Source organism: Mus caroli, chromosome 3 (assembly GCF_900094665.2).
Source record: "Mus caroli chromosome 3, CAROLI_EIJ_v1.1, whole genome shotgun sequence".
Classification (NCBI taxonomy): Eukaryota; Metazoa; Chordata; class Mammalia; order Rodentia; family Muridae; genus Mus; species Mus caroli.
In genome coordinates, this window is record NC_034572.1 from 4,729,379 (window position 1) to 4,741,864 (window position 12,486).

The window sequence follows — 12,486 nt, forward strand, 5'->3', positions numbered from 1 at the left end:
TGAGCAAGCCAGGGGAGGCAAGCCAGTAAAGAACATTCCTCCATGGCCTCTGCATCAGCTCCTGCTTCCTGACCTGCTTGAGTTCCTGCTTGAGTTCCAGACTTCCTTGGTGATGAACAGCAGTATGGAAGTGTAAGCTGAATAAACCCTTTCCTCCCCAACTGCTTCTTGGTCATGATGTTTGTGCAGGAATAGTAACCCTGAGTAAGACACACACCAATAAAGGAAATCAAAGGAAATGTGGGTTAAGTGACCTATTCATGGATTGGGAGAATTCATCCTGTTAAAATGTACACTATCACCCAATGTGAGCTATGGTGCAAGGTCTGTGTAGTTATACAAAAACAATTCTAAAAGTCACAGTTGTTAGGTAGAAAAGTCCCTCTGCACAATGACTACAGTTAATAATATTGTATTCATAAAAGTTTTAAAAGAAGGAGGCTGGAGAGATGGCCAGTGGTTAAGAGCACTTGCTGCTCTTCCAGAGGACCCAGGTTCTATTCCCAGCACCAACATGGTGGCTCACAGCCATCTGTAACTCCAGATTCAAAAGATCCAACATTCTCTTCTAGCCTCTGATATGTATGCAAACCACAGATATGTATGCCAACAAAATACCTATGCACATAAAAATAGAATAGTTAAAATAAAAGAATTTTCTTCCTTGTCTATGAAAAAAATTGGTTAGGGAAAGATTTTAAGTGGTCTTACTGCCGACAAAAACAGGTAGTGAAGCACATTTTAATTAATTCAATGGAGACAAGATATATTAATCATGATAAATATAAACAAGCTTTCCTTTTAAATTTTAGGGTATTTTTCTTATAAGGTGGGGCATGGAAATTGCACCACAGGACACATATGAAGGTCAGAGTACAGCTTGTAAGACACAGCACACACATGTAGGTCAGAGGACAGTTGTAGAACACAGCACACACATGTAGGTCAGAGGACAGTTGTAGAACACAGCACACATATGACATCAGAGGACAGCTGTAGGACACAGTACATATGAAGGTCAGAGGACAGCTTGTAGGACACACAGCACACATATGAAGGTCAGAGGACAGCTTGTAGGACACAGCACACATATGAAGATCAGAGGGCACATGGTGGTATGAAGTGGAAACTTCTGGTTTCTTTGGAAATGCAGTTATGTCAAATGATGTTTAGCTGGGCACAAGGGTGAAAGGATGTCTTTCTGAAGCAAACATGTGAAAGAATGGTTTCCTGAAACAGACACAATTGAGCCGGGCGTGGTGACGCATGCCTTTAATCCCAGCACTTGGGAGGCTGAGGCAGGCGGATTTCTGAGTTCGAGGCCAGCCTGGTCTACAAAGTGAGTTCCAGGACAGCCAGGGCTACACAGAGAAACCCTGTCTCGAAAAACCAAAAAAAAAAAAAAAAAAAAAAAAAAGAAGACACAATTGAACGGATGTTTTACCATAACAAACACGTAAAAGGGTGTATGATGTTCAGAAGGAATATAAATACGACCCCATAGACCTAGACCGTGGGAGCTTGAGCACTGGTTTGCTTTGCTCCACCTCACTATTTTTCACTGACGACAGGAATGTATTGGTTCACCTTACATTGCTGAGCTCTGCTTTGCTCCCCCTCACTATTTTTCACTAATGACAGGCACGTATTGGTTCGCATTACACTGCTGAACTCTGCTTGTGGTGATGCCTTAGAAAGAAATTCGACAAAGAACTTTTCATGAGGTTTGTGTGGCTGCCTTGATTCTCTTGGCAAGCCTTGTGGTTTCTTCTGGATTGAACTGCAGTTGCTGGTTCATGTGTGGTGTCTGCTGAGAGGACTGGATTACAGTTGTTGATTTTGTATTTGGTTTTTCTGCTGATACCCTAACATCAAAGATTGGACTTGCCCCCAAAGAACTGTTGCTAAACAGATCCACTTCCCCCCATATCCTAATAACTTTTCTTTTCCACTACCTCTACTGGGTGTTGGGTTAGAATAGAGGTTGAACACTTATTAAAAGTAGGTTGGAAAAAATGTATGTCCCACAGTACACCTCTGAAGGTCAGAGGACAGCTTGCAGGAGCTGGTTTCCCCCTTCTGCCATATGGGCTCCAAGAATCTACCTCAGATCCTCAGGTTTGGCTTTGGTGCTCTTGAAAGCAGAATGTAAAGGATTTTTAGGCATAAATATTAAAAACTAAGTGATTAAAATATATTTTATGTGGAACAACAGATCACACATAGCCAAAGCAATGTTGACTTTTCTTAATGTGCTCTATCAACTGAGCTATATCCCAACCCATGAATTAGATATTCTTAAATGATAATTTAATAATAGTAAAGATAAAGGACAAAAGTAAAGTATAAAAAATGTTTTCTATTCATTTTTAGACTGAGATTGGAGGTAGGGGCTGGGGCTGGAAGGTTGAGAAATACCTAAATGCAACTCTACTCCCAAAGGCGAACCTCAGCCCATGCACGCATGCATCCTGCCCATCCGTATATCCACCCACGTATCCATGCATTCACCCATCAAGTCATTCAGTAAATGTTTATTGAAAGCCTCCAGTATGGTAGGTGCTGCTTTAAAGTGACAGAACTGTAGAAATCAGAAACCAGCCAAAAGCATACAGTAAGCAAATCATCAAAACCATGTACTTTCGCTTTTATAGTCAGAAAATGCAATGCTATAGAAGGAACAGAAGAGGAAAGGGAGGGGTGGAGCAAGAAGGGTAAGCGTGGGATGCCTGTATGAAACAGGATTGTCCTGGAAGACCTCATGGGAAAAGAAAGTTTAGAACACAGACCCAGCTGAATTCGATTACAGGCATGTCTTAATCTGTCTGCTGTTGCTGTAACAGAATACTGCAAAACCTGGCTGATTTATGGATAGAAACTTGCTTGACTCACAGTTCTGCAGGCTGAGAGGTTTCAAGCCAGAGTGCCAGCATCTGCAAGGGGCCTTCATGTTGCAGCACAAAATGGCAGAAGTGAGTGCTTCACAGAGAGAAAATGGAGTGAACTCATCCTTTTTGTCAGGACCCCACTCATAGAATGGTCAGCCAATTCTCCAAATGGCAGCATTGACCCAGCCATCTGTACACAGACAGCCCCTCCAAGCTAATCACATGGCTGACAGATGTGACACTCAAACCATAGTAGGATGCACTAGTGGGTCTGGGCAGAGGCTTAGTAGTGAGGCCATGGGAAGCTTGCTCTAGCAACTGCAAAGGGCCCGAGCATCTGGGCCAGCTGCAGGAAGAAGCGATGGACGCAGAGAGGATGCGCAAAGGCTCAGGGGCGTCGGTCTGTAGCTGCATGGCTCAATTCTGCCTGGGTGAAGCTTTTCTATATTCCAGAAACAAATCCGTTCCCAGGGAAGAAAAAAAACAAACCTGGAACTGGACAATGTTCTGCTCTGAACAAGACCCAGGTAAGGCTCCCAGCATCTGTTTCAAGCAACTCACAACACACTGTAACTCCAGGTCCAGGAATTTCAGGAATCAACTTTCAGAGTCTCTGGGTTAAAATATGTTTCCATGTCTGCTCACTAAATCAAGGCATAAACTCCCTACAAATGACAGAGTTTTCCGTTTTCAGCATGGTTCTTTAAGTTGAATACATGGCCACTTAACTTACAGAAAACAGTTACATTAACAGTAAAGTATACAGGAAAATGTTAAACTAATCTGTAAAGACTCTGGTGTTTCGGCCAACTAATACAAAGTCCTAAAGCCTGTCTCAGCCCCCAGACTCATCACCCAGGGACACTTCTTTCCCTTAAATTTACCTGGTGCTTAGCACTGGGGAGAAGTTCCAGGGCAAATGCATATCAGCATCCATAGACAGTCAGGATTTCTTCCTCCTTGCCTTTTTTGTACCACTCTGACTTACCACTGCCAACCCATGTAGAATACTGAAGCATCCTAGAGGACCCTGCCGCTCAGCAAGCTTGAGATGAGCACTGTATTTCAAGCTGAAGTCCAAACTGCTTGCTTTTTGCTGGGACTTCTTACTTCGGGAAGTGGTGCAATGCGTGTGCACGTGCTGAGTCTAAGCCACCATGCTGACATCTTGTTAACTGTGGCAAAGTGAACACAGGAGCAAAGGAAAACACCTTCAGGAGAGAGACTCCTGTCAACTGTCCAGACCATACTTAAAGGATCTTCTGTTTCATTTCTTTCCCCTGGCTTTATTTTATTTGGGGATATGTAATAGCCTAGAAAACAAACAAAATCTTCTCCTGGTGTCAGCTTCAGATGCATAATTGATTCAGTGTTTCCTTTATTAGTCTAATTAGGCACATTCAAAAATAGCCATGCAAAAATATCAAAAAATTTTAGCCCACCAGGAAAGCAGTTCAGGTCATTGCTCTGAGACAGGGCTACTGCCCACTGGCCCAGTCTTGCCAGCAGACAGATTTTGGTAAATAAGTTGCCAACCAATAAAAACTGGTTAATCCCACCTAGAAATTCAAAGATGAGTTATGGTCTTAAAGATTCTCTAATGTGTCCATTCATCAATTTACAGTAATATATTAATTGAATACATAGGCAATTATTAAAGACCTCAGGATTATGATTAGTAAGATGATTCTACAGTTAAAATGCTTGCTTGCCCTGGAATTCTGACATGAGGTCAATATCCAGAACCCATAGTGGGAGGAGCAAGGTTATCCTGACCAAGGTCAACCTCTAACCTCCACACCCAGGCTGAGGCACACCTACGCACATGCACACAGGGGTGGTAGTGGTGATCAATAACTTATTGTTATTAATGTTTAAAAACTTCAACAGTTGAAAAGCACTAGACAAAACCTGTGTAGGACCAAGATCTGATAGAATGGCTCATGAAAACCTATGCTCTCTCAACTGGCCTGATGCCTGCTTTCTTCCCAGTCAGCACGTGTCCTTCTGAGCAGACACCAAGGGCCCTCGTTCCCTGCCTAGTCCAACCACTTTATTTGGCAGACGACCTAAATGGCCTCTACAAAATCTTAATGACCTCTCCAAGGTCATTCAAGTAGATAAAGGCAGAGCTGCAGCTGGGATTATAGCCTCTTTCCCAGGATGCCCCCATTCCCTGGAGCTTGGGTTGTGAAAGAAACTGGGCCACAGCAATGTCTCAGATGATGTTGGCTCTGAAGTTATTTTAAATATAAATCAGCATCAGAAACTAATGAAGGCATCAAAGCTGTGGTACTGGTATAGACCAGAGGGCTGGGAAACTGTAACTAAGAGACAGAATATTTCCTGAGGGACTTTAAATTTAAGTAATCTATATTTAAAATATCATGATTTTAGTGACTAGCAGTGGGGATGGGAAAATCTGAATAAAAATCACATCCTAATTTAGCAATATAAAATAAATTGGCTATGATATTTCTTGGATTTTTTTTTCTAATAGAGGGTAGTAGTTCATGCAAGTGCTCTCTGTAGCTTTCATTAACTCACAGGACTATATTTAATCAATAAAGTGAGTGATCAGCAAGGACTTTCATGATATTTATGACCACTAATAATTTTTCATAAGATAAATATAGTAGGGGCTAGAGAGATGGCTCAGCCATTAAGAGAACATGTTGCTTTTGCAGAGGACCTGGTTCGAGTTCCAGCACCACATGGTGGTCCACAACCAGCCACAACTCCAATTCAGAGGATCAAATGGTTTCTCCTAACCACCAAGGGCACCAGACACACATGTGGTGCACAGACATTCATATAGGGAAAACATTTATACACTTAAATACATCTTCAGAAAAATAAACATGTAAGTCATCTAAGATGTTTATTTACACTGGTAGGTCATTTAGTGTGGGGCAATGGGCTATTCCCAGACAGGCTGGTCTACAGTTGAGCAGAGGTGTGACACCCGGGAGAAACCAGGCTGGTCTACAGTTGAGCAGAGGTGTGAAATCCAGAAGAAACCAGGCTGGTCTACAGTTGAGCAGAGGTGTGGAACCCCAGAGAAACCCAGTAGTGATAATTCACCTACATGGAACAGTAGGTGTTCCCTCATGTCTCCTGGACTCAAGGTTCCTGTCACATTTACCGCCCCCCCCCTCAGCCCCCACAGGAGAAGCTGTGGCTAGTAGTCACCTACACAATGTCCCAAGCTTCAAACCTTCAGGCTAAACTCCTCCAAGTTACCTAGCAACCTAGCCCACCATAAGAGGGGCCGCTTGGCCCCACCTCACTCTCTTCTCTCCCTCTTACTCTCTCTCCTTATTCTCTCTTACTCTCTCCCTCTTGCTCTCTCCCTCTTACTCTAACCTTTGTTCTCTCTCTCCTTTTCCCCCTTCTCTTCTCCTGGCCATAGCCGGTCTCTCTCTCTCTCTCTTACCTTCTCTTTTTCACCTTGCCTTTCTACAATAAAGCTCTAAAACCATAGACTGTCCCTGTTTATCAAGGCACGCTGTGCTTGGACGATGGGATAGGCTTTCTCCTAACGAGCCATTTCTAATCTCCTGATTGAAGGCCTTTCTGTGCTCCAGTCAAGGCCCAGACTAAGGACTCTGGCCTGAGTGGGAACCTCTCTCTCTCTGCCCTCTCTTCCATATCCCCAAGGCTGAGGGGGTCACCCCGGGGCCCCTGGTATGGGGGCTGCCCCTTGTCCACCACACCCCACTCCCCACCCCCGTTGAGTGGGGTCCAGTGGCTTGACACAGCCAGATGCCCACCTGGGGCCAAGTGGAAAGCATCTGGCAGCCTTCCCATGTTCACCTGCCCAGAGCACAGGAGGAACTCTGGCCAAATTTGGGCTATCTCCCCCTCCCCCTCTTTCCCTACCCCCTTAGTAGTCTTACAATCTAGATATTTTTGTTTATGCAGATAGATGAATAAAAAATCATACATGATATAAACATAGACTTGAGTCATTAATTGATGGTCCTGGTGTTCACTTTTAATGTGTAAATTCAAAATGGGAATTGTCATCTAACAGTTCTGCTGGCTCTTGGACATAGCAATTCTATCCTCCCACTCCCAGGAAGTTTGAGGTGAGCCTGTGGGTGGAGAAGGGTAGGGAGAGAGAGAGAAAGGAAGAATAAGATGGATCACCTTGCTATTCCCACAAGTACTCCCTACCAGATTATGACGTAGCCTTGTGACAGGATGACACGTTAGGTATCTCATACTTCCATGGCTCCTTCTGCAAAGCACACTGGCAGCCATCCAAGCCAAGGTATCAGGAGGTTGAGGGAGTGAAAGCATGCACAGTGCTCTTCGGCACGCTGTAGCACCGCTGAAAGCCACGTTTGCTAAATTTAAGCATGCTTGGCAGGATGGTCCAAACACTTCCTGTCAGACGGAGCGTGTCTGCAGAGGCGCAGGCAAGGCTGAGGACAGAGCCGAAGATCTCAAGAGAGACCAATGGTTGAGCCCACAAAGCAAAAGCTTGAATGGCATCCTCACATTGAAAACCCAAATCCTTCCCAGAGACCCAAGGGCTATTGCCCAACTGCAAAGTCTAAGCTTTTCTTTCTGTTGTCTTTGCTTTTTCATCAGGGAGGTCGACCACAGTTGTTGCCCAAAGTAAAGGAACGCTATTGCTGCCTACCAGGGTGGGTTTGCCTTCTCTCGTCTTTGCCACTTGTGGGATCAAGGCAAACTGCTTGAGTAGAGAGGCGGTACCCGTTCATTGGCAGAATCTTCAAGGCACTGGAAGGCATTCTTCTGTGGCCAATTACTGCTTCTGTCATGGTAGCATTTTGTTCTAACTTAAAGCATATGTCTGCTTCCTAACACACAGCTCAGAAGCACAGTGTGACCTAAGGGTTAAATGCATTCCTTAGAAATTAGACGAGAGAAGACTCCTTGGAAGTGTGCAGGTGCAGAATTACAGCCTGCCAACTGCTCATCATAATGCCACACCAAGCCTTCTCTGCAGGTTTAGCTACAATGCCGTTGTAGTCCTGTTTTCCCATAAAAACAAATGCAAATAGAAACATGAAGTGTCTCTTTTGTCAGTTAAGAACCATGCACGCACTGTGTTCAGCACTAATAAAATGATCAACCACAGCTTAAAGTGACTTTTTTCAAGTTCTTTCCAATAACTGCCTGAATTCAAACTCTGATCCCAGAGACAGTTGGGAGGCAGGCCACCTGATTGACTATCAGACAAGCTGCCATTTCCTCCCAGGAGGCCAAGCGAAGCTCTGCAGCCTAACGAAGTCACTCTGCTAGATGTACAAATGTGCACGGCCTAGAATGCCAAGAATAATGTAACTGGGAAATGGACAAAAACCAAGCATCAGGCAGAACGAAAGCCAAGAAGCGGGAGATTTCCCAACCAGCACAGGCTCAGGAAGACAGACACAGTACATATATTGTTCTTTGCCTTTTATTTAGTCACAACACATCAATACAACAGAGGTCAAACCTAGTTCAGAGGAGCTGTTCAAACTATACCTTCTAAAGGGGTAAGCCTGTAAAACAATACTTTTAGAGCCCAAATCAAAATTTTAAAAATGAATGAGAAGGAGAGAAGCCCTTTTAAGTACTGCAAGAGCCACATTTTCATGCACCTAAAGGAAAACACAACATAAAAATTTCCACTTAAAAGAAAATAAGGCAGTTCTAGGAAAACCGGGTTGTGTTTAACAGGCACCAAACTACTTTCACACTCCGATCGCTTACGCAGGTCGGCACTGGTGAACGGTGAAATCCGTGAGGCTGAGAATGCTTTGCATTGCTTAGGGCTGCCAAGTGCAGGCAAGGTCTACATAGCTGTCTTGCTTGCTGCCAACGCTCCAAATGGGGACCTAGCCTACCAGCAGCTGTTTCTAAACCTGAAATATCAGAACAGAAAAGCCAAGCGGGCCACAGTAGCTGGTCATCTGGATTCAGGGCACAGACGCCTTTCTCCCTTCACCTCACTGCTCGCTAGTGTTCTCCAGTAAAGCTGCGCATCTGATTTGTCAACGCTTCGTTTGCAAATATAATGCTTTGCTGACCCTCCCTTCCCAAAGAATGCCACTTATACAACACCTCAGTCTGTCAAAGTAGTAACAAAATCGTGTTAACATTGAGCATAGTGGTGTGGGAAATTATCCTCAAAAGATTGCAACTTACACACACCAGGAAACAGACCCCAAACACTAATGTTAAGATTCCCCAAGCTGAGGCAAACGGAATCATTCTCAGACAGACAGGTTTACAAAATAAATGAAGCACAGAACAGACAACGGATCAAAGTGTTGGTTCGTAATCACTACCTCAATTGAATCTTTTAAACAAAAATTAACAACTAATTTTTTAAAACTGCTAATGCATGACATGATAAAAAATTAAAGAGAAAAGTAAACCAACAAACTTTTAGTCTTTAGAAAAAAAATTATCTGAAAATGTACCTTTTTCCTGACTTTTACTGGCGACTTTAAGGTGGTGTTGGCAACCGTCCCAACACACCTGGGATTTTAAGCTTTCCCCTCCCTTGTTCTACAGCATCAGTTCTTTAGAAAGCTCCGATCTCTGTCCCCCAAGGTCTATAGGGCTTGCCAAGGTTTGCTGCCTGCGTGGGTGTCGAAGGGCTCAGTAGGTGGAAGGAGCTGAAGGAAAAAGGGAAGGCTGAGAGCGAGGCCACAGAGGAGAGCAGCGGTGGAGACAGTTTGGAGGCTGAGGTCACCACGGGAAGCACCGGTCCCAAGCCGCCACTAGGGGGCGCTCGCAAGGCCGGCGCCTCCGGATGGGCAGAAGCCAGCCTGCCCTGGTGATGCGGCTCCGTGGATGACGCCGCGGTGCCAGCGTTCCCGTGGCCATTCTGGGGCAGTAGCAGAGGGTGTGCGATGTGTGGGTGATGTCCGAAGGCACTTCCCCAGGGAATGTGTCCGAGGCCACCGTGAGCGCCGCTCGCGGCTTCCCGCTGGGATGCGTAGTTGTTGAGATGGGAGACCAGGCGAACGCGAAGCGGGTCGGAGGCATCGAGTCCTTCAATGATGCTCAGATAACGGGCAACTTCGGCCAGGCATTCCCGAAACCCCAAACTCCGATAGTCCATAGCCAGGGCGTGCGCGTCAAAATAACCTGTACACAAAAACAAAGGAAAACCTTCAAGGCTCTGCTCATTTCCTGAATTTCTTCCACTCCAAAGCTCTTCCTGGCAACTCCATACAGGATTACAGCACAGATCATGGGTCCTGGAAGCTCAAATATTTTGAAGCTGACCAAAATCTTTGCATTAATCAACAGTATATGTTTGCTAATGCAAGTTCAAAGCCCAATTAGAAGCTGCTGAGCAGAAATTGGAATTATACCCTACCAGCAGATGAAACTATGTTCCCTCCTTTAATGTTTTCCCTCAACAACAACAAAAAATACATCAAGGACAGAGAAACCACAGAGCAGTGAAATTCATTAGACACACAGATGTAAGTTATCATCGTGGAGCTTTTAGGCACTTGGTCCTTGGTGAAGAATCTGGTCGCTGGAGACAGACACGGGCTTCAGTCTCTCACCCCGTTAGATTTTTTTCTCTATTTAGCCCCAACATGTCTCTTTCCTCCAAATTCTTTTGGCAGTTCGTTTTCTAAATCCTGCATATAAAATTCCGACTATCTAGTTGTTGTTTTTAATAAGCATTTCCCAATCCGTTCTTAAATAGCAACAGACAAACATGAGTGACTTGACCTAAATCAGGGCTGTCACAACCGGAGGAGCTCCGGGAGACAGGCGCTTGCTGAAAGGTGCATCAGCTCAGTTGAAAGAGGATTGGGGTGATGTATTCACTGCTCAAGAACCCATGTGCTGTTGAAGGTGCACTTGGCTGGCAAGCACATACTGCTCTCCCCACCCCACAAAGCAAAGCAGGCAGGGACTGCACCAATCCCAGACTGCGCTTGCTACCACCCCCCACCCCCCACGCCGAGCACGCAAAGCCCCAGCTGAACTGGAGAGGAATACCTTTCCCTCCTGCAGTGTGCAGCATTTTCAGGTGATCCACAGTCATCTGCAAGATCTCAGCTTTTTCTAGCTTAGCAGATCCCTAAAAAGATGACAAAAGGCTTATCTGACACAAGTGCCTTTGGAGAACTTAAAATATGCACACAAATATGCATACATGTAAAATACAAACGTAAAAAAAAAGCAAAAGTCACGTATATCCACAAAATCTGTGGGAATTTGTGTAAGAACGTCCAACGACTTGGCACAAATGAGGTTAGAAGCACGGAGGGGAGGGAATCAGAAGGTGCCGATGGCTACACTCAGCGATCTCATACTCCCATTACCTGCTTCTCAAAGGCACTGGGTACCAGCCTTCTCAGCTCAGACAAACTGTTATTGATTCGGTCTCGTCGGCGCTTCTCGATGATCTATGGGAAGCAGACAAAAACAAAGAAGGGCATTTACGTTACGACTGTACATTCCAACGAGAAGAAATGTGGTTCTTTCCGTTAGTTAATTAATATAACAATGTGCACATATATTTAAATTATTTGGGGGAGGGGGTACTCACGCCTCTCCGTCTTTTCCTGGCCAAAACCTGGGACGATGTCGTTGGGGACATGGAACACAGCGCCGAACTCAAGTTTCTGTAAAATGGGAAGCAATTGCCTTGAGAAAGGAAAGGAGAGCCCTCCTACACTCAGATTTCTTTGGCAACTTGAGCTGGAGGGCTGGGGACGATCGCTCCCAGCCAGCAGCTGCCGGCCCACGACTCCCAGCAATGGGAACCCAGCATCAGCGCACCCCATCCTCTCCTCCCGCTCCGGATCGGTCGGACGCCGCCAACTCACCCATTCTCGTCCGCGCTCTCCTTTTCCACCTCGATGGTCTCGTCCAGCTCACTATCCGAGGAGCTGTAGTCTGGGTGAGCTCTCTTCATGGTGGCGGAGCGTGGGCTCCGAGGAGGGTCGCGCGGCGGGCAAGGAGGAGTTAACTGCAGCGGCCGCTCGGCGCTCGGCTGCGGGAGGTGCGTGCACACTGATCCCACTCACGCTCAGTCTCCGGTTAAAACTCAACCATCCCTTTCCCACGCTGCGCCCCTTCCCATGGATAGGGGGAGGGCGGGGAAGGCGGAGAGGTTGGGGCAGGGGCGGGGCCACGGCTCCCGGGTAACCGCGTGCTCCGGCCAATTGGCGCCTCGCTGCGCAGATTGGCAGCCGTATGGGGGCGGGACGAGCGGAGGCCGAGGCGGGCTGCGCCCCGCCCTTGGAGCCCGCCCCTGCCCGGCGGCAGTGCGTCGGCTCCGCAGGAGCTCGGCTGGGGGGCGCGGGCGGCGGTGGGCCGGCGGCGGGCAGAAATGGGGGGCCGGCCCGGGACACCAGCCCGGCGATAGCCACCGCCCCGCCCAGCCCCACCCCGCGCGCCCGGATTGGCCTGGCCGTGTGCCAGGGCCGCGCCTGCAGCGCCGCCGGTGAGCCGCACGCGCCGCGGGCCGTGGGAAAGTGCCGGCGCCCCGGCCGCCAGCCAATCCGGACGGACGGCGACGGCGGCGGCGACGGTGGCGGCGGCGGCGGCGGCTGCTCTGGGCGGCTGCATGAATGGAGAAGAATAGCCAGGCGGGGGA

The 12,486-nt window shown here is 46.9% G+C and overlaps 1 protein-coding gene across 1 annotated transcript; it reads right to left on the reverse strand.

Moving 5' to 3' along the window:
• Nucleotides 1–8,304: 8,304 nt before the first annotated feature.
• Nucleotides 8,305–12,012, reverse strand: Hey1 (hes related family bHLH transcription factor with YRPW motif 1). The gene is made up of 5 exons (XM_021158373.2): nucleotides 11,714–12,012; nucleotides 11,434–11,509; nucleotides 11,207–11,290; nucleotides 10,881–10,962; nucleotides 8,305–10,004 (listed from the first exon to the last, which is right to left on the reverse strand). The coding sequence occupies exons 1-5, from the start codon at nucleotides 11,800–11,802 to the stop codon at nucleotides 9,436–9,438; spliced, it is 900 nt and encodes a 299-aa protein (XP_021014032.1). The 5' UTR covers nucleotides 11,803–12,012; the 3' UTR covers nucleotides 8,305–9,435.
• Between the last annotated feature and the right edge of the window lie 474 nt (nucleotides 12,013–12,486).